Source organism: Phacochoerus africanus, chromosome 5, assembly GCF_016906955.1.
Source record: "Phacochoerus africanus isolate WHEZ1 chromosome 5, ROS_Pafr_v1, whole genome shotgun sequence".
Taxonomy (NCBI): Eukaryota; Metazoa; Chordata; class Mammalia; order Artiodactyla; family Suidae; genus Phacochoerus; species Phacochoerus africanus.
In genome coordinates, this window is record NC_062548.1 from 107,782,087 (window position 1) to 107,803,928 (window position 21,842).

At 35.7% G+C, this 21,842-nt stretch overlaps 1 protein-coding gene across 2 annotated transcripts in view; it reads left to right on the plus strand.

The window, feature by feature from the left end:
- Positions 1–21,842, plus strand: part of STRN (striatin) — a 104,461-nt gene that overhangs the window by 38,787 nt on the left and 43,832 nt on the right. For both annotated transcript variants that reach the window (XM_047782284.1, XM_047782285.1), the window contains exons 2-6: positions 1,124–1,227; positions 9,496–9,569; positions 15,850–15,928; positions 18,069–18,236; positions 19,969–20,104. In XM_047782284.1, the coding sequence (XP_047638240.1) occupies positions 1,124–1,227; positions 9,496–9,569; positions 15,850–15,928; positions 18,069–18,236; positions 19,969–20,104 (561 nt within the window). The remainder of the gene's footprint in view (positions 1–1,123; positions 1,228–9,495; positions 9,570–15,849; positions 15,929–18,068; positions 18,237–19,968; positions 20,105–21,842) is intronic.

Here is a 21,842-nt window from a genome sequence, read left to right on the forward strand (position 1 = left end):
CCAGTTTTCACTTTCTTTGTCCATGCATGTCCAAATCTAAATTTGGGTCAGGTGAAAGGTGGGGATTGAGAAAAGGAAGCTATTTATTGTTTGTAGGGGAGGTCTGGTATAAAGTCTCTCAACACAAGGAATCCACCATAAAATTTAAGTATATGGTGAAGTTCTGAGAACTCTTACTTACAAGTGTATTATAAAAACGCATGATTTTTCCATCTTCACTCTTTTTTTAAAAAAAAAATTGTATAGGTTTCAGGTGTACAGCATTATAGTTCAGTATCTGTATACACTCCAAAATGATCACCCCTCTCCCCCGAAAGTCTAGCTACCATCCATCATCGTACAGTTGACCCCTTCCACCCATTTTGCCTACACTCCAACCCTTTTTCCCCCCTGGTAACCACTAATCTCTTCTTTATATATCTGTGAAATTGTTTTTGTTTTGTTTGTTCATCTTTATTTTTTTAGGATTCCACATATGAGTGAAATCATACAGTATTTGTGTTTTTCCATCTGACTTCACTTAACATAATACCTTTGAGGTCCATCTGCGTTGTTGTGAACGACAAGATTTCATTCTTTTTTTTTTTATGGCGGAGTAGTATTCAGTTGTGTATAGTTCCCATATCTTCATTATCCATTCACCTATTCATTGATGGACACTTAGTACCCATATCTTGGCTATTATAAATAATGCTATGTGTTCATCAGATAAATACCTAGAAGTAAATAGTGGGTCATATGGTAGTTCTCTGTCTGTCACTCTTTATAAAGGAGAACCCCCCACTTTGCCTTGAAAGACAAACACCCGAGCAAGCAATACTATATTTTGCATATATCCACATTTGTATTGGTTGTTTTGGACTGGACTATTGGAGGATCTGGACTCTGAGTTGTAACATTTTTAGTCTGAAATAAAATGCATATAGATATCCTTTTTAAAAAAAATAAATTAAGCTCCCCCATCCTTGTAGTCAATGCCTTTCTGTATATTTTGTGACATATATGTAAAAAGAAATGTTTTACATCTAATTGTTTTATCTTTCAAAGTTTCTTTCTTCAACTAACTTTTTAAAAAAGTTCTGTTTGTTCTAAACTGAATTTTTTCTTTATTTTCCTTACTCAGGCTCAGATTGCCTTCCTTCAGGGGGAAAGGAAAGGTCAAGAAAATTTGAAGAAGGATCTTGTGAGGCGGATCAAAATGCTGGAGTATGCTCTCAAACAGGAAAGGTAATTCAGTAAAATGGAAGATCGTGTTCTCTTAAATATTGGCATAATTTTTCTGTCATTCCTAAAACAAATCCAAATTTTAGTATGCTATACTTTTGATTCAGGAAATAGTACCTGCAATAAACATTTAGAAATTGTTGTAATATGTTATTTTATTAATGAATGTTCAGTAATAATGACCAAAAAACTGATTTATATGATTTTTTAAATTTTAGCAGCATTTTCCCCCTACTCTGTCCTTTCTTAAGAAATTGTTGTACTTTCTGAACTGTCAATATCCATTTCTTCATGGAATTGAAATAGTCTATGAGTTAAGGAAATCTCTGTAATACTTACGCTCTTTTCCAACCCTCTAGTATTATTCAGTTTGATATATTTTCTTGGGGAAAAAAAAAACCTGTTCTGGCAGATTATATTGAAAATCCTTTTATAGACATTTTTAGCGTTTTGATCCTTTGCTGTCACCTATTCATATCTCTCCAGAAGTGAATCTGTGAATCTTACTTTTCTATTCTGCTAGTGTCTAAGATACTCAAGTCATTAAACTTGGGTCACAAGTAGAGGACAGTAAGTCATGGATGAGAGTTTTGGATGTTTTTATATGGATTAAGTTTCTTTGCTTTATTGGCTGGTATTTGGATTTTTTTTTTTTTTTTTTTGGTTAGCAGTATGAGATAGTTCTTTTTTTTAGATTATTGAGTGCTTGACAGGTGATGTTGAAATTCTCTATTTTGCTTCACATTTTTAATCACATGTCCTTTTCATTTTTTTGAAGTTGATGAAAAACCACCACAAAATATGTACCATAAAATAACATTTAGCAGATGATATTTATGAATATCAAGCAATAGATAAAGCTTTATTAGAAGTTGTGTTCTCCTTCATGTGGGATGTGTAAATGGCACAAGAGCCTGAAAACAGATTGACCTCTTAGTGAAAAATTGGTGGTTCTTTTCATTCTTCGAGATGTTAATTGAAAGCTGTGTTGGGAAAATGAAGGGGAACAAAAAGCATCATTAAAAGTGTGTAATTTGGGAATATTTGACATTTTAAGCAATCTAAACTATAAGCATAATCAAAGTGGGAATATAATAACATTAGTAACAGCAACTCTTTTACCTACCATGTACCAGGCCTAGGGGCTTTAGAACTAAGTAACTTGCATAGAGTTGCAGAGTTGCAATAGAGCTCTGATTCCAGTCCCTCATGGTCTGTCCAGTTCCAAAGCCCGTGTTCTTTACCAGTACATTATACTGTCTTGTAAGTCAGAAGAATTAAAATATTCGAAACTAAACTAACCAAGGGTGTGTGTGTGTGTGTGTCCCCATCCCTTCTTGTTAGAATATTTGTTAATCTAACCATAGAGTTTAAGTACTGTGCAGAAATTGAGAAGAAACATAAGTTACAACCCTTGTCCTTCACGGCTTGAGGTGGGGGAAACAGACTTTTAAACCGCAAAAGTGCAGTGCAGTATGATAGGTGCTATTGGAGAACTCTGCCCAGGTTACAGTTGGGTCACAGAGAAGGGAGTGGTTATTTGGCTCTGGAGGCAGTGGATATAGTAAGGAGGGTTTAATTAGAGGAGGTGAGACTTGAATAGCATCATAAAAAATAAGGTATTTGCCAAATGGGCAAGGTTCAGAAGTAGAAAGGATATATTTGAAATCAAACAAAGCAGTTTGGTGTGTTCACAAATCTATGATTACTATGTATGAAGGGTAGGTTGTTAATTGTAATTGATAAGTGATAATGATAGAGCCAGATCATGGAGATTCTTTTTTTTTTTTTGCTTTTTAGGGCCACACCCGCGGCATATGGAAGTTCCCAGGCTAAGGATCAAATCAGAGCTGCAGCTGCTGGCCTACACCACAGCCACAGTAATGTGGGATCCAAGCTGAGTCCGTGACCTATACCACAGCTCATGGCAATGCCAGATTCTTTTTTTTTTTTTTTTGTCTTTTTGCCTTTTCTAGGGCCATACCCACAGCAATATGGAGGGTCCCAGGCTAGGGGTCTAATCGGAGCTGTAGCCGCCGGCCTACGCCACAGCCGCAGCAACTCGGGATCCAAGCTGTGTCTTCAACCTACACCACAGCCCATGGCAACGCCAGATCCCTAACCCACTGAGCAAGGCCAGGGGTTGAACTGCAACCTCATGGTTCCTAGTCAGATTTGTTAACCACTGAGCCTCGAGGGGAACTCCCGGCAGTGCCAGATTCTTTAACCCACTGAGCGAGGGCAGAGATCAAACCTGCATTCTCTTGGTTACTAGTTGGATTTGTTACACTGAGCCACAATGGGAACTCCTCCAAGAGCCTAACTTAGGAGTTCAAACTTTTATCTTATATTGATAGTTTTTTAAAAAATATTTTGCTATATTTACTTTTATTATGCTCTCTCTGTTTACTCATTTTTTTTTTCCCTGAATCATTTGGTACTTATTTGCAGACTTATACCCCTTCGCTCCTAAATACTTAAGGCAATATCTTCTAAGAGCAAGGACATGCCCTTAAATTATTATAGCTCATTATCAAATTGAGGAAATTTAATGTTGATATAGTTCTGTTATCTAATGTAGCTTGTATTTATATGTTCCAATGGTAATTTTTATATCTTTTTTTTTTCTACCAAATGTCCCAATAATGATTTTTTTTTTTTTTTTGCCCTTTCTAGGGCTGCTCCTGTGGCATATGGAGCTTCCCAGACTAGGGGTCCAATCGGAGCTGTAGCCACCAGCCTACGCCACAGCCACAGCACTTCGGGATCCGAGCCGCCTCTGCACAACAGCTCATGGCAATGCCGGATCCTTAACCCACTGAGCGAGGCCAGGGATCGAACCTGCAACATTATGGTTCCTAGTCAGATTCGTTAACCACTGAGCCACGATGGGAACTCCCCAGTAATGATCTTTGTGGTATTTTTTCCTGGTCCAGGATCTAGTCTAGGATGACATATTGCATTTCATTGTCATGCAGTTAAAAAATGTAAGATGCAATAATATGAAACAGATTTTAGAAAGATCTATCTGACTTCAATATGAGAGAAGGATTAGAAAAATCTGTTAATAAAGACAGGAAGATTATAATAGTCCAGGATGTGAAATGAAAACATAATAGCTTTTGGAATAGAGGTGACATCAACTGTGAGACATTTTAGATAAAATCCATAAAATTTGGAGATGATTTGGTGTAGGGGAATGAGAAAGAAAGAGAATTCAAGAATGATTCCCAAGGTTTCTGGCTTGATTGAGAAGTTTGAAAATTATCAAGTGAATTGCAGATAGAGAATTAGGGTTGAAAAGCAGATATGAGAGGGGGACTCAGGATTAGAGATATGTACTTGGGAATCACCAATATTGTGGGTAAAATTATAAGAACTTTGAAACAAACAGAACAAGTATGGTGGGAAGAGAAGACGGGATTACTAGCAAGAGCCATTGGAAGTGGAAATGTTTGAGGAAAAGACAGAGGAAGAAGAATCAACAAAAGAATGGTGGAGCAGGAAGGCGAGAGCAGTATACTGGAAGCAAGCTAAAGAAGGTGGGGGTTTGACAACTGCAGATGCCAAACAGACCAAGTAAGTTGTATACTGAAAATAGTCCTGGATTTACTAGTTAGGTGCTTGCTGGTATCCTTCCCAGAACAGCTTCAGTGAAGTGGCAGGAACGTAAACCAGATCATGGGGAGCAGGGGTGGGGTGGGGGGGTGTATGTGTGTGAGAAGAATAGATAAAATGGAGGTAGAGTTTATTTTTTCAAGCAGTTTGACTTTGGAGAACAGAAGAGATAAAGAGCTGATGGCTGGGTCTAGAGAAGATTGTTTTTTTGTTTTTGTTTTTAACTTAAGGGGATTCTCCTGGAAAAGAGTGTCCCAGATTTTACATCTTTTGATGTTCGTGGAATGATTTGAGATTATCCCTGATGTAATGGCACCACTGTAGTGTAATAAATTAAGGAACAACAACAAAAAGGTCTGTGGATTAGAGCTTTTAAACATTTCTTTTCACTCTGAAATTATTTTTCTAATGCCTAACGCCAGGAATTTTTTAAAAATTGGGAGCATTAGAATGTTTCAGTTCTTTTGATTCTGAAATTATTTTTCCCAATGCCTTAAATCAATTATAAAAAAGGAAATTTGAAACATAGACGTAGACTAATATCTTTTATATACACCTCCAAGCCTCAATGGTTAACATTTTTGTCAGTCTTTCATCATCTTGATCTATTTTAGAGCATATTCCAGACATCTTGTCATTTAACTTTTAAAAACCTAAGTAAGGATCATGGTTCTGAATTGCTGTATTATAGTTTTCTAAGTCCCACTTTAAAATATCCAAAATTAGGTAAAACTGAATCTGTAGCATTACAGTAGATTTACTCACCTAGCAGTGGGTTTATCAGTGTTCTTTAAAGTGAGATAAAAGTTACAAAATGAGAAAATTTGCATATAATTTTCCAAGAACACACAAGGTATAATCTGAGTTTTATTCAGGAAGTCCTATACCGAAGAATCTCAAATACTGTATAAAATAGAATTCTGAAACATTTCTTCCATTTGCTCCATATCTCTCTTGTATCTGCACTACTGTAAAAACCCAACTGTCCTTCTGGCCTCTACTGAATTTTCTTATTCTGATTAATCTTCATGTCCATGGGATTCATTTTCCAAAACACAGATGTTATATCCCTGCTTTAAAATATCTACTAATTTCAGGAGTTCCTGTTGTGGCCCCCAAGTTTAAGAGCCCAACATAGTGTCCATGAGGATGCGGATTTGATCCCTGGCCTTGCTCAGAGGGTTAAGGATCTGGCATTGCTGTAAGCTGTGGTGCAGGTCACAAACGCGTCTCTGATCCTGCGTTGCTGTAGCTGTGGTGTGGGCTGGCAGCTGCAGCTCCAATTTGACCCATAGCCTGTGAACTTCCATATGCCACAGGCGCAGCCCTGAAAAAAAAAATCTAATTTCAGAGGTCTTCTGAGTAAAATATTTTTCATCCAGGCCCATTTTTAGTCCTGTACAACGCACATGCCCACCCCACTGTGTATTCTTTTTTTCCACTTTTAAGACGTTCCCTCTGACCAAAATAGCTTCTTGATAATCCATGTGTCTGATTGCAAAACTACAGGTTTTGAGGTTTATCTAAAATCCCACGTGTTACCTTCTTTTTGGTAGCTCTCCTTGACTAATGTCAGGACCTTTGACAGAGTAGATAATCCCTTATCTGAATTTGTATGACATTTGATATAACTAACAGCTCTTATCCACTTTGTGTTACAGTTATTTATTTACTGTTCTGTCTCTTATTCATCTTCGTGCCTATATCCTTAAGGGACTACAATCTGCAAATTATTCCCAGCAACCAGTACAATGGCTAACATGTCATAATTCAGTAACAGTTCATTGGATTTAATGAAATTATTTTTAAGCGTCTACATTTAAAATGCGATTGGAATGCTTTGTTACATTCCAAGTATGTTATATATAAAATAGACTTTGAAACAAAGTGGAACTTTGTTAATATATCATAATATAATTTTTGTGCTGTTTTATCAAGTAAAGACTAATTGGGAGGCCTAGCTATGTATCAAATGTAGAATTCATAGGCATAAGACCTGCTGTTTAATTTGCGGTCAGATTTAGACAGAAAAAGATTAGAGAACAAGAAAATTGCTAACACAATGAGATTAAGTGTCAAAACAGTTGAAAACCATATGAATGGGAAGGAATTTTAGCTATTGCCTTCAAAAGAAATGTTAGAAAGTTGAGAGTTCTGTGAGTAAATTATTTTTCAGTGGATATAACAGTTCAATAGGGAGCCCCTGATTTAAGGGAACAGAGATTGTAGTAAACACAGAAGTTCTTTACTTTTTAAAAATATCTTTTCAATCTTTTTTGTCTTTATGTAATTTTTAAATATCTTTTCAATCTTTTTTGTCTTTATGTAATTTTTAATGAAATGTTAGTTCATAGTGTGTTGTTATTTTTATTATTTTTATTACTTACATTGTGTAGATTATTTTCTATTCCCCTTTATGTAAGCTCTGTTGTAGTTTTTCCTAAGACCACTAGAATGCACTATAGTGTAGTATTTTGTGTTTTAAAATGTTTTTCTTATATATCTAAGTGTATATGTGTGTATGTACATATTTACATATAAATATTACAAATAACTTATTTTAAATAAAATACATAAACTCCGTTAAACTTTATTGCTGCTTTTATTCCTTAAGCCAGTTACTTTCAATTGCTATTTTGACTTATAAAAGGTATTGTTACTTTCTCTTATGGTAGATGAAGTGTTTTTCAAAAATCTGAATATTGACAATTACATTAAAAACCATAACACACTTATATGTAAAATACATAGAGATGTACACACATGCATGTGCATGCACAGACACAGAGAGTATTTAGTATCTTTTTTTTTTTTACTTGAGTGTAAGGATCGATCCCGTATTTTCACACAAAGATTCTTTTTTCTTTTTAATGGGTACGTATTATTATAAAACATTTCATATATATGCAAAACATGTAAAGACTAATATGAAAATACTCATGAACCCACCACTTACCTTAAGAAATAGAACATTATTCTCCTTAATTTTCAGAGGTTTTCTTAAGATTTTCCTCTATAGAAAGTGTTGGTTTTTTCTGTTGTAAGTGCAAAATAATTATGGCAAAATAATATAAAGAATCCCAGTGTTTTACATACTTGGCCAAATGATTTTCATTTTCTTTATACCTTTCTTGAAATATAAAAACTTTAAAGTAAGTGCTCAGTTAGTCTTTTATAAAGAAAAAATAACTCAGATTTGGCTATTTGGTTACATTTTTATTCCTTCTTTACTGGTTTGTTACTTTGGTTTTCCAAATTATTATTGTTATCCCAGTCTTATTACATTGAATATTTATTGTAATAGTTTGAATATATGAGGAAAGCAAAGAAGTCAAAATATTCAGATATGTTAAGTATGGCCATTTTTAGTTAACCTTAATTTTTTTTTACTTTATCTGTATTATTTTCCTGGTCTCAGATGTTAAATCTGAGATGGTTAAATTAGATTAACCAGAAATAATAACATTTAGTTAGCTTTTTAAAGAAGATATTCCTGTTCACAGTTCTTCATGAGTTCTTCCTAAAACAGCAAAGGATACTTTGACTATTAAAAAATATATATTTATTCCTACTAGAATATCTTATTCCACATTGATAAATTTGGGCTGGTTCCCCTTCCCTCCTTTGTTCACTCTAATGCATACTTGGCAAAGCATAATTGCCTGACAACGTAGAGTACCATGGATAACTTTTCTTTCTTTTTTTCTTTTCTCTTTTTTTTTTTTGTCTTTTTGCTATTTCTTGGGCCGCTCCCGCGGCATGTGGAGGTTCCCAGGCTAGGGGTCAAATCGGAGCTGTAGCCTCCGGCCTGCGCCAGAGCCACAGCAACTCGGGATCCGAGCCGAGTCTGCAACCTACACCACAGCTCACGGCAACGCTGGATCGTTGACCCACTGAGCAAGGGCAGGGACCGAACCCACAACCTCATGGTTCCTAGTCGGATTCGTTAACCACTGCGCCACGATGGGAACTCCTGACTTTTCTTTTTAAAAACTCAATTTTGAGAAAGATTAGCCTTTTTCAAGTTTATTTCACAATCCAAACTTATCTACTGCTTTTTTTTTTTTTTTTTTGGTCTTTTTGCTATTTCTTGGGCTGCTCCCGCGGCATATGGAGGTTCCCAGGCTAGGGGTCGAATTGGAGCTGTAGCCACCGCCTACTCCAGAGCCACAGCAATGCGGGATCCGAGCTGCGTCTGCAACTTACACCACAGCTCACGGCAACGCCGGATCGTTAACCCACTGTGCAAGGGCAGGGACCGAACCCGCAACCTCATGGTTCCTAGTCGGATTCGTTAACCACTGCGCCACGACGGGAACTCCCATCTACTGCTTTTGATAGAATTTTATTCCAGTAGTCATCAAAAAAATTTGAGTACTACAGAAAAAATAATGTTATATGGTTCATTTGTAGTTATAAAAACAAGATTTATGATTCTCAGTGTTATTCCTTTATTTGTTATAACAGAACTTATTGGTATAACAAAATAGTAATGGCATGTACTTTTGTATTAGAACTTTGACATTGTGGAAAGCTTTGAGACTTTGAAAGTTAGGATTACTGCATACCGATGACTACTACTACATATTACATATCTTAAAGTTCATTTAAATATGTTTTAAGATGGTTTGTATTTTCTCATTTCTTTGTTAGAGCCAAATACCACAAGTTGAAATATGGGACAGAATTGAATCAGGGTGATATGAAGCCTCCAAGCTATGATTCTGGTAAGCTAATCTTAAAGAAAGGTTAAGTGATTAAAGAGAAGTTAATATCTAGTATTTTGTAGCAACAGTATTGATAACTGCAAGTTAATTTCTAATTATGTGCATATTAGTCATTTTTTCTGACCTACTTTGGCACTAGTCACTTAGTGTCATTTAGATCATTTTCCACCACCTTCCTTCCTTTTCCCTCTTCCACTTTCTTTTAGTTCCCCATTTTCTGCTTATGTTCTACACTTACTGGAAGGATCAGAATTCATGGGTAACATGCATCAACATAACTGTCTTGCTGGGTCCCCCAGTATTAATGGGAATTTTGAGATGTGCAGTACAGATTACATCATGCCCTTGAAATCCTGAGAGAAAGGGTAGGAACTCCGGAGGTAAGAGATTTCTTCTTTAAGTATGAAAGAATTACTCATCCTTTAAGTGTAATCCCTCAGCTTCAGAATTATTTGGACTTTCTAACCCTTAGGAGGTTCTGTAACCAGAACATCCTTTAATAGCTGAAACTTTTTTTGTTATTTCTTCTTTTTCCTTCTCCTGTCTTCCTCATCACCCCATCAAACAATACAAAAATAGTACTTGTAAAGATAGTAAGAAATATAATTGACTTAGTAGGTGTAAGGGAAAAGTAAGAAAAATTGTTGAAAAGTTATCACCATGTTTCAGATGAGTGTGTTTTTGACATAATGTCAGGTTAAATTCCTGGATCAAAATATCTGATATAACTATTACGTATTGAAATACCTTCCATGTACTATGGGCCTTATGTATATTAATTTTAATTCTTAATATAGTTATTCAATACAAATAATATTATTTTCATTTTGCCTATATGAAATTTAAACTCAGACAAGTGGAGAAACTTGTCCAAGGTCACACAACTGTTAAGTAATGGGAATATGGATCTGAACCCAGGTCTACTGACTCCAAAATTCATATTCTCACCTGTTTTACCACATTGCTTCTATATATGACAGTGTATGAAAGAACTTTACAAAATAAGTTTTGAATGTGCTGCCAATTTTATGGTTCAGTTCATTGTAGTAATGTTATTAAACACATTTCCATAGCTGAATATTGAATCAAGATTTAGAGCAATACCAGCTGATCACTCACATGTTTTTTTCCATTTAAAAAAAAAAATTTTTTTTTTTTTGGCTACTCCTGTAGCCTGCGGAAGTTCCTGGGCCAAGGTTCGAACCTGCGCCATAGCAGTGACCCAAGCTGCACACTGACAACACTGGATCCTTAACCTGCTGCACTCCCAATGTATTTTTTCCTTTGTTATTTCATTGTTCTTTTACTTTGATGTCTCTTAACTTGAAATGCACTTAGATTAAAATTTTTTAAGAATCTAGGCCATTTGTTAAAGGCTGTCCTAAAAATATATCGTCTGAATCAAAGTGATTTTAATCAGTACAGTTACATTAAAAAATTTGTTTCCTAACTTTTATTTTATTATTATTATTTTTTTCTTCTTAGGGCTGCATCTATAGATTGTGGAAATTCCCAGGGTAGGGGTTGAATCAGAACTGCAGCTGCCAGCCTACACCACAGCCGCAGTAACACCAGATTTGAGTCACATGTGTGACCTATGCCTAAGCTTGTAGTAATGCTGGATCATTCATCCACTGAGTGAGGCCAGGACCTGAACCTGCATCCTCATGGATATAGTTCTTAACCCACTGAGCCACAGCGGGAACTCCTGTTTCCTAAATTTTAGATATTGATTTTGGATCATAAAGACCTAGTTGCAGTATATACAGAATGTTTATAAGTAAACAGTGTGGCTCTGTAGAAAAAAAATTAGGACTTTGAAATTAGATGCTTATAAATTTGACTGTCTCCTGACACTTGAAATACCTGTGATGTTACTTAGTTTCTCTGATGTTGTTCCATTCCTTATCTGTAAAGTGGAGTAAATTCTGGAAATAATTCCTAACTTCCAGGTTTATTTTCTTAGTATATAATAACTAGTATTATTCCACCTGTCAGTCTTTCAAACTATGCATTCATCTTATACATATAAAGTATGTAATGCTTGTGTCGGAGCCAGCATCAAATTCTGTGAAAAAGAAAACAGTACACTATTGATTTTTTTTTTTTGTCTTTTTGCTATTTCTTTGGGCCGCTCCCACGGCATATGGAGGTTCCCAGGCTAGGGGTTGCTTCGGAGCTGTAGCCACTGGCCTATGCCAGAGCCACAGCAATGCGGGATCCGAGCCGCGTCTGCAACCTACACCACAGCTCACGGCAATGCTGGATCGTCAACCCACTGTGCAAGGGCAGGGACCGAACCCGCAACCTCATGGTTCCTAGTCGGATTCGTTAACCACTGCGCTACGACGGGAACTCCCACTATTGATTTTTTAAAGGGAAAATAAAAAAGTGATTACAATGAAATCATAATGGAGAAATAATAGGTGTTAGAGAGCACAGTAGCAGGAGAACCAAATTTTACTGTAAGTTATCAAGGAAGCTGCCTTGCAGGAAGTGATATTTGAAGTTGACATCTGAAGGATAAGTAAGAATTAAACAGGGAAAGTGTACTGACTAATATTTGTTGAATGAGAGCTTGAAGAAAAGCAGTGTATTAGCAGTAAAGTTTCTGAAGTAAGAATTTGGCACATTTGAGAAACAGAATAACTAAGATAGTGGAGGGAGAGAGGGAAGGAGTGTTTCAAGATACAGCTAGAGAGTTAACCAGGAGAGCAGATTATTACATTACAAGGATCTTGTAAAATATGTTGAGTTCATACTTAAGTAAGAGTAATGAGAAGGCTTTTGAAGGATCTTACTTAGGATGCTTGTGACCAGATTTGCTGTTGTATCTTGCTGACAGTAGTGGGGTGATGGGTTAGTGAGGAGCAAAATTGGAGGTGGGGAGATTGGTTAGAGGATTTTACAGATACATGGGTAAGTGAAGAAGGTTATCTTGACACGGGTATAACAAAGGAGTTGAAGAGAAGTTTGTGTGTTCAGGAAATATTTAGGAAGCAAAATCTGCAGGAAATTAGTTCTTGTTTAGATGTATGGGATTTAAAAAAGGGAGAATCAAAGATGACTCTCACACTTTGGGTTTAAAAAACTAGACCAGATGTAGGGGGAGGGATGGATAGGGGATTTGGGATTGGCATATGCACATTTATAGATGGAATGGATGATCAACGGGCACCTGCTGCATAGCACAGGGAGCTCTATTCAATATTCTGTAATAACCTATATGGGAAAAGAGTCTGAAAAAGAATGTACATGCGTATATGTATAACTGAATCACTCCTTTGTGCAGCAGAAATGATCACAACATTGTAAATCAACTGTATTTCGGTAAATTTTCAAAAAATCAAAAAACTAGACTAGAATACATTTGGAAGATGGTGGGTTCATTTTTTGATTTATTTTTGAGGCATGAAGTGAAAATGGCTCATAGACAATTGGGCATGTGGGTCCAGAGCTCAAGCCAGAGATGTGGGTTTGCTGTGTAGATTTGAGAACATACAGCATCCAGTACTCCTGATGCTTAATGCCATTGGGGTGGAAGAGCTCTCCTAGGGACCTTATGCAGAATAAGAGGACCTAAAATGGAGCCCTGAGAAATGGCAGCATTCACAAAACTGGAAGAAGAATAGAAATCTGAAAAGGAAACTGATGAGGATTATTTTAACAGTAGGAGGAAAACCAGGAGAGTGGAGACCAAGAGAAGAGAGGGTTTCCAGAAGGAAGAATCCTTCAGCACTACTGGTTGGTTAATGCTCAAGGGGCTGAGAGGATTTAATGACACACAGGTCATTGAGAACTTTATTGTCAGCACTTTTAGAAGAATGTTGAGGGCAGAAACAAAGACTATTGGTGAAAAATGAAGACTAAGTGTAGTAAACTTTTAGGAAGCCTAGGTTGTGGAGGTGAAGGAGAGGGTTTGAGGGAGATAGCTGAAAGGACACATGGGATTAAAGAAGACTCTGTGTGTGTGTGTGCGTGTTTCTTAGAGGAGGATCATATATAAGGGAGAGAGTAGAATTATTTAAAATAGGAAGGTTTCCAAAGAAGTGACAGGGATTGGATTCTAATCATAGCTGGAGAATGGCAGGGGGAACAAATGTGTCTTTTATTGTTACCATGAGAAAATGTAGAAGTTAGGTTTGGGTTTTGGTCTGGTGGTGAGTATTTAATATAATAGCTTTATCTTCAAAAAAAGGTCTGATTGAATTTGTGATCATGAGTTTTCATGCAGGTCTGCATAATTGGGGCAGCCTAGGTAAAATAGAATGAAAACAGCTCACAAGGGGACAATAAAATTGAAGACACTCTCAGAAGAATAGTTGAATTGATAGACCCTGAACTAATACTAGAGAGTAAAGGAAGTGAAGACAAAGATTAAGTTAAATTAATTCCCCTCACACCTCTCCCCTACTTTCCTGTCCCTCTTCCCCCCTTTGGTAATATCACAGTACTTGGTCTGTTATTTTAAGAGAGTAATGAAAATGCAAGATTAATTCTTATTTTTATTTACGTATATGTCTAACCTCTTATCATTGTAATGATGGCATGTGGAGGAAAATAGGGATCAAAAAGACATGATTTGAGCACTTGTAACTGTATTTCTCACTTAGAAACCTTACCATGAACTAGTAAAACTCATCTTTATCATTTTTATTTTATTTTATTTTATTTATTTATTTATTTATTTTTGGTAGATTCCTTGGGGTTTTCTACATAGACCATCATGTTATTGGCACATAGAAACGGTTTTATTTTTTCCTTTCTGAATTGTATGCCCTTTATTCTTTTTGTTGTTGTTGTTGTTATTGTTGTTGTTGCTATTTCTTGGGCCGCTCCCGCGGCATATGGAGGTTCCCAGGCTAGGGGTTGAATCGGAGCTGTAGCCACCGGCCTACGCCAGAGCCACAGCAACGCGGGATCCGAGCCTCGTCTGCAACCTACACCACAGCTCATGGCAATGCCAGATCATTAACCCACTGCGCAAGGGCGGGGAGCGAACCCGCAACCTCATGGTTCCTAGTCGGATTCGTTAACCACTGCGCCATGACGGGAACTCCCATCTTTATCATTTTTAAAATGGGGATAGTGATGACACCCATCTTTTAAGGTTGTGAAGATTGAAAGAATAATTATTATGTTTTTGTTTATTTTTAGTTTATTCTTTTTTTTTTTTTTTTTTGCTTTTCGGGCCCACAGATTTACAGGCCAGGGGTCTAAGCGAATATACCACAGTCACAGCAATGTGGGATTTGAGCTGCGTCTGTGGCCGACACCACAACTCACAGCAACACCGGATACTTAACCCACTGAGGGAGGCCAGGGATCAAACCCACATCCTCATGGATACTATTCGGGTTTGTAACTGCTGTGCCACAACGGGAACTCCCAATTATGTGTTTTAAACATAGCATCTAGAATGCATTAAATATTTAATATAAAATATCATAAAACAGAATTTCCCAGTTTCTCATATTTCCACTGGAATAAAAACCCTATAAAGACCACAGTTTCCATCATGGGCTGATGGAAAGTGTGAACTTCTTTTATGTTTTTAAAGTCGAGGCATGCTCTAGTATGGAAATTCTTAAGTCCAGACTTACCGAAAGAAGACTCTCTTTTTATTTTACGTATTTTTGAAGGATTTGGCTTCTCCCGAGTGTTTTAAATTTAAGCTTTACAGGGCCTGGGAGGTTTTCATTTAAAGAATGTCTTAAAAAATAATGCTTGGTGTTTTCATTTAATAACTAGTGAAGGAAATTCATTTGGATTGGGGTTATTTCTTATCTACTCTTTACCAGACTGGCTTTTTTTTTTTTTTTAAGCCATCATTCCTAGGTATTTTGTTCTAATTCTGATGTAGTGCTTCATAGTACATTTATTTGACTCTTGTGTGACTCAGTTGGTCCTGGAGGAAAATTCTCAGATTACTAAAAATAGGAAAAAAGTCTTTATTTTAGAGCAGTAATGAATTTATGTTAGAGTTTTGTTATAGAAATTAAACTTAAGAACATGTTTACATTGTCCTAAAATGTACCTTACAGTACAGTGTTTTTAATCTTATAATTTTTTTTGTTGTTGGCTATGCCTGTGGCATGTGGGAATTCCTGGGTTTGGGATGGAACCTGAACCATAACAGTGAAAATACCAAATCCTTAGCCACTACACAAACAGGGAACTCTTAATCTTATAAATTTTTATTGGACCTTTTTTTTTTTAAAATGAATTTAGATGTCCTCTAATGTGTTTAACATCAGTTTTATTATTTAATGTTTTCCAGATGAAGGTAATGAAACAGAGGTGCAACCACAACAAAACAGTCAGTTAATGTGGAAGCAAGGTCGACAGCTACTCAGACAGTAAGTATGTCCTGAAAGTATCTGCTGTGAAAAAGCTTCATTAAATTATGTTCTTTTTTCATAAGCACTTTTTCCACTATAGTAGAATTTATTATTAAATTTTAATAAGAGTTAAGAAATTCACTTTCCGTAATTTTAACTTTATCAAAAAGAACACAACTTAAAGGTTCTAAATTATATTTTTTGCTTAAATTTATATTTTAAAGAATTTTTTATCCTTAAAGTTACTCTTTGTACCTTTTATACATAAATATACAGGTTTTAATATGTCTAAACATGTAATTTTTGCGTTATGTTTTTAAACTTTTAAGTAGATGGAAGAACTTCTGGATTTCCCAGATTTACAAATACTGTGCTAACGTATACTCCCTCCTATAAAACGTGAATTTGAGGGTATAAAGTAGGAGCAAGGCTAGGCTGAGGTACGGATATTGGGAAGTGGGCTAGACCCACTTATCTGCTTAATGCTTGACCCTTGCATAGCACATTTGAAAATGTTATTTTGATTTGTACCTCAGTAAAATGAAATTTGCTGCCTGGTTTGGACTTTTGGGTTCTTTGTGGATAGTCTAAGCTTATGATTTCCAAAGTGGATGGTATGCCAGCCATACCTTTTGATAATGGGAAAAGAATATTAAAATAATTTCTTATGTTTGTTTTTTTATCTAATCAAAGCTAGAAGAAAATGAGATGTCATTACTATTTAACTAGTAGGTTTTAATTTTGGTCTTAAATATGATTGTGCATTTTCCTTTTATAAATAAGTGTCTTTAAAGTGCTGATCTTTTTTTTTTTTTTTTAATGTCAAGTAGTTATCATAGTGAGCAATCTAAGAAGTATTTTTAAAAGACGGGTAACCTCCTTCTCAAAGGTGACATTTTATTAATGAATGAGGAAGTAATTATTTAGTAAGACCTTAGGAAAGAGCAGTTTTTGAAACAGTAATCTGTAATGTGATTTTGTTACCAAAGTGAGTTGTATATCAAATATTATTTGTTAAAAAATAGAAAAGCGTAATAACTTTGAAAGAACCAACTAATTAAATTCAGGAACATTAGAAATTTATTACCCAAATTTTAATCAAAGCCTTTCTATAGATATTGAATAGGATTGAAAAATGAGTACCTTCATTTGGTAGGATACACTTACTCCATTTTGGTCACATGTCTTTGGGAGGTATCTCTTTGAGCTATAATAACTGTTAATACCAGATCTTAGAATAAACTGACCCTTAGACTGGTTATTTTTTTGATCTTTGTTTTCCTTTTCATCTCATAGATGTGATGCTTACTTATAAGTTAATGCCTGACATTTATCTATCATGTTTATTAATGACATTATTAGTGACATTTATCTTTTTCATATTCTCGCCACTACCCCTTTTGGTCTTTTTTGGACATCTTTATTGTTAATTAATACCGAGTGCCTTCTATATGCCAGGCACTGTACTAGGTTTGTCTCTTTTATGAGAAAGAATTAAAGTTACATAGGGGGAAAGTGGAAAAAAATGGGCTTTAAACCTAGGTCTGACTCTCTATATTCTCTGTCTTCTGTGCTGCTGCCTTTCTGCAGCACACACACCCCTGTGCACCCACTCAGCCCACATCCCACTATTGAATTGTGGTCTATTTTTATTTTAGAATCGTCTCAGGATAGAAGCTGCCCTTCTGTAGAAGTGACTCTTTGGAATATGTTTTGTATGTTATGGAGGAAACTATATGCGTTAGAAATTCTCTCTAGATCTCAGTTGATCCAGTGATACTTTAACATCGGAAGTATAAAAGGACTACTGGTTATAGTAATTACTATTATGAAATAGTAATTCAGAATCTGAGAGTGAGTTTACTCCAGCTCTGCCTAGAAGAAAGAATGTGCTTTAGGTATATTAAGGAATAGCTTCTTCTTATGATAAATGAATGGTGTATTGTATGGTTCTTTGATTTTTCTCAGTGACTGTAGAGGCTGGTACTGCAAGAGACAGCTCTGTCTGCAGCTGGAAGATTATTTATTAGCAAGTCTTACTAGCATAGTACTGTTCTGTTTAGTCTTATGCAGGCAATGAATTTTTTAAATTAAGATACTCAGTAGTAGAATACTGATTCCAATATGACTGAATTTTAAAGATCCTCTTCATACACAGGTACCTGCAGGAGGTGGGTTACACAGATACCATTCTAGATGTGAAATCCAAACGAGTGCGAGCTTTGTTGGGCTTTTCCAGTGATGTCACTGACAGGGAAGATGACAAAAATCAAGACTCAGTTATAAATGGCACGGAGGCTGAAGTTAAAGAGACAGCAATGATTGGGTAAGTATTTTGTCTAGAAAGTGATTTAGCTGTAGTTTTGGTTCTTATAAATATTTTTGGCTTATGAGTGATACTTGCACTTTAGATTCTGCTACAGAGGTAATTTAAAGTTTAATAAATATTTAAAATTTTATTTGGTAGAAGGTAACACATAAGGACTAGAGTTATTTATGATTATTTTAAGAATATTTTAAAGATTTTTAATTGAAATTTATAGATTTAATATAGATTTTAATATTTTGAAGCTCTGTCACTTATTATTAGAACTGCATACAATATCTTATTTGGAAATTCAGTTCAAATCTGTAAGAATGAAACTTCAGTATTTATTTTAAATTGATAGAATAAGTGAAAAATTCAGTAGCAGAAATATTTCATTTTGCTTTTTGGGTATGTATCATACAATTATGTAAAGCTGCTTAAAATGAACTTGAACAGTTAAATCAGGATATTTCTTTATTAAAAAATTGATGTGATTCTTAAAAAGCCAAAGATTCTGTGAAATGCTAAATATGATATAAATTTATTTTAACTCATGTTTAGGCTGGAAGAATGGTTTAATTTAGCTCTATAGATTTTCTAGTGAGAACTTAGTTTCTGTTATTTAGAACAAAAGCTAAAATTATGGGATTTAGGTAAAAATTTAAAAATACAACTTTTATAAACAAATGTCATTGGCGCCTTCTTAAATGTATTCATTAATGGTTAAGACTGCATTAACTTGTTTTAATAAATATAAGGTATAGATTGTTTCTCTTTGTAGATGTAGACAGTGTAGACATTAATCCTGGTTGTATTTTTACCTAATGAATTAACAAATTATTATAAAGACCCTCAGAAAGACTAGTCTGACCGTCTTGTGTTTTGGCTTTGACTTGTCATTTGAAACCTGATAAAGGTATTCTGAATCTGACGTCTATAGATAGGGAAGGAGAGTAGTTTGGAACCCAAAAGCATAGGTCTCAGTATATATGAAATTTGAGATTTTTCTGTTGTGAGGATTTTGTCCATAGTTGTGGCTAAACTTTTTCAGGAAAATATCTTGTTATCTAAAACATTTCCTAATGAACTGGAGAGAAATCATTCTATTCTGGCCATTAGGAAGTTGTTAAATTTATTTAGAGGGAATTAAATTAAAATCTTATGTATTTGAAAAGTCTGTCATTTCCAACAGGTTAAGGATTTATTCACCAATAGGATCAAGTTTTGTGGTAATACTAATTTTAGTATCTTCATGTACACATTTGCTTTTTTTTTTAGCTCTTTAGCTGTTCAGAAATATAAGATTGTGTCAGCGAAAAATGAAGTATTTACAAGTTATTTTCTTAGTTATGGAAGCTTTAGTGTCAGAAGAAGAGTTGCAGAGAGGAAAATAATAGAGAAAGACAGATGATAAGAAAAATATTTTAAAGAGAAATACATGTATCTTGGCCTAAGAATCAAAATAATACCGAATCAGGAGGGGGAGTTCTTTATATTAGATTACTATTAATCTAAAAAGGAGTTATGATTGCAAAGTACTTTTAAAAGAGTAACCAGTGCCTTCCTATATTGCCTTTCCAGTTAAAATCCATGGTAATGTAATAGATAAGAATCAATGTAGATCATAATATGATTTTGGGGAGGGGGTCATAGTTGCAATATAAACAGAAGTTAGTGCAGTATGTGATGGGTTAATTCTTATGTTGAGTTTAAAAAATTAACTGAGCAAGATGTACATGTTTTCAACCAGAAAATCTGAGTTAACAGATTCTGCCTCCGTGCTGGATAATTTCAAATTCCTTGAAAGTGCAGCTGCAGATTTCAGTGATGAAGATGAGGATGATGACGTTGATGGAAGAGAGAAAAGCATCATTGATACTTCAACAGTGAGTTGAATTACCTCAGATATACTTATTTTTAGGGACCATTATGAAGGCTTTAAAAAGTAATCCATGTCTTTCAAACTTAAATCCTTAACTTTTTTTTTCATAAATTTGGGGAAATTTAATATAAAAGAGTTTTTGTATTGATTTCAAATTCAAGAATATTTTTAGTATAGTGTCTTTCTCTTAAAGGACCTCATTCATTGACCTTTTGTTAATTCATTAAACGTGTAGCACTTTTAGGGGGTTAGTAAATATGGTAAATGTTGTGTGTTAAAACAATGCAGTGTTATTGGTGCTGTAAGACAATAGAACTGACAGACCCATTATGGTGTCTGATGGTGACTGGCATCGACTCTAATGGGTGCAGTTTCTGTTTCTCTCATCAGGGTTGCTTAGGTAGGAAGGTTCCACAAATTTTCAGAACGCTACTATTAGATTTCTCCGAACTTGTTTAGGGTTCCTCTCTGGTTTTGTTTAGATTTTTATAAGTTTATTGACTTTCCCATGGTAATTTCCTGGAGTAAGAGGTGTCTCTAATTGCTCTTATTGCTTCTTCCTTCCCTTCCCTTCTTTATTCTAGCCCCTCCTGCTCTTCTTTTTTAACCTCTCCCCTCTTTCTCTCTTCTTTTTCCCTCTTCTCCTTCTCCTTGCGTCTCTCTCTCTTCCTTCCTCCTCCTCCTTTTTTAAAGTAAGAAATGAGGGCATGCTTTGCTTTGTTTAGGAGAGTGTTCATATTTCCTCCTTCGTGTTTATTTAAGAAGAACGGGGAAGAACATGAGGGAGTATCAATAAAGTAGACTGGGAGTTCTTGTCGTGGCTCAGTGGTTAACAAATCCGACTAGGAACCAAGAAGTTGTGGGTTTGATCACTGGCCTCGCTCAGTGGGTTAAGGATCTGGCATTGCTATGGCTGTGGTGTAGGCCGGCAGCAACAGCTCCGATTTGACCCCTAGCCTGGGAACCTCCATATGCCACAGGAGCAGCCCTAGAAAAGGCAAAAAGACCAAAAAAAAAAAAAGTAGACTGGACCTAAAGTCAAAAGCCTTGGGCTAAAGTCCCCCAGGTCTCTCACTAATTATATAGGCTTCTTAATATGCTAGGCTTATTAGTTTTTTATTTTGTGAAATAGGCATTATCATAAGTATCCATGTAATCTCCAGTGAATTTTTGTTTGGAATAAATGAGACATCATATATGAAAATGATGTGTTTAACTATAAATTGCTTTTTAAGCATAACTTCTTTGTTCTTTATGTCCTTTGCTTCCATCAGAGACTCTCAACTTAACTGCTTCCCGGGTGGTATTTCCCTGGATCATTATTGAGTAGTCTTGTGCTCACAAAGCCCCACCATGGATATTATGTGAACTTCAAGTAGTTTCTCCCATTTTTTATGATTCAAAAGAGTAATAATAGCATGTGGGGTTTGTTTTTTTTTTTATCTTTTTGCCATTTCTTGGGCCGCTCCCGCGGCATATGGAGGTTCCCAGGCTAGGGGTCTAATTGGAGCTGCAGCCACCGGCCTGCGCCAGAGCCACAGCAACGCGGGATCCAAGCTGCATCTGCAACCTACACCACAACTCACAGCAACGCCGGATCGTTAACCCACTGAGCAAGGGCAGGGATCGAACCCGTAACCTCATGGTTCCTAGTCGGGTTCGTTAACCACTGCGCCACGACAGGAACTCCAATAGCATGTGTGTTAATTTGCTGTAGTGGAAGAAAATACCCTAACTTGTAT